This window comes from Morone saxatilis, unplaced genomic scaffold, assembly GCF_004916995.1.
Source record: "Morone saxatilis isolate NCDOM2014 unplaced genomic scaffold, NCSU_SB_2.0 Contig17, whole genome shotgun sequence".
NCBI classification, from domain to species: Eukaryota; Metazoa; Chordata; class Actinopteri; family Moronidae; genus Morone; species Morone saxatilis.
In genome coordinates this window covers 26,635,764-26,636,487 of record NW_023339729.1, presented here as the reverse complement: position 1 = coordinate 26,636,487, position 724 = coordinate 26,635,764, and the positions used below count along the sequence as shown (strand labels likewise).

At 40.3% G+C, this 724-nt stretch overlaps 1 protein-coding gene across 1 annotated transcript in view; it reads left to right on the top strand.

The window, feature by feature from the left end:
* Nucleotides 1-724, top strand: part of LOC118326389 (venom factor-like) — a 27,233-nt gene that overhangs the window by 15,399 nt on the left and 11,110 nt on the right. The window contains exon 22 of the mRNA XM_035659370.1: nucleotides 618-703. Within this exon, the coding sequence (XP_035515263.1) occupies nucleotides 618-703 (86 nt within the window). The remainder of the gene's footprint in view (nucleotides 1-617; nucleotides 704-724) is intronic.

Here is a 724-nt window from a genome sequence, read left to right as displayed (position 1 = left end):
ACAGCAATTATAGTGTAAACTGAGTTTGAGTGTCTATTTGAAAATCTTGTCTGCCCAGTATCTGGATATTTAAACAAACAGTCTACAGTAGCATGCCCCTGTGTCTGTTGACATAAAGTTGAAAATGCTGGAACGGACCAGCAACTGGTCCCTAAAAGTCTTATCCAAATCCAGCTAGTGATATTTGACATACGAAGGTTAAAAAACTGGAGCAGGGATGATCCAAAGTATCTCACTCTGTTTCATCATAATGCGAGACAAAACAGATAGCACTGTGAATCCCTCGTGTTGCATCATGTTTATTTAGTGATAACCACTAAATAAACAGCTCAGAGTGTCCTTTACAACAGCATGTGTGCACATGTACATGCAATTGTATTCTATACTAATGAAGATACCTGTATGTGTTGCTTATCCTGTGCATTGTGTGTTTGCAATGTGAAATGCATCAGTCAACCCCAATCACCACTTTAAATCACAGGTCTTATCTTCACTTTAATACAGTAAAATAACATTTGTACAGCTATACCATACCATTTTTGTTACATCTACTATAAAGAGGCTGCTGTTTTGGACCTCCTTGCTGGTGTTAACAGAGACATGAATCTGATCCACAGGTTGGCGTCTAAGAACCTTGACAAACCCCTACCTGACAGTATCACAGAGTGGGGAGTTCTGGCCATCAGCGCATCACCTCATACAGGTAGGAGGAGGAGGGTGACAT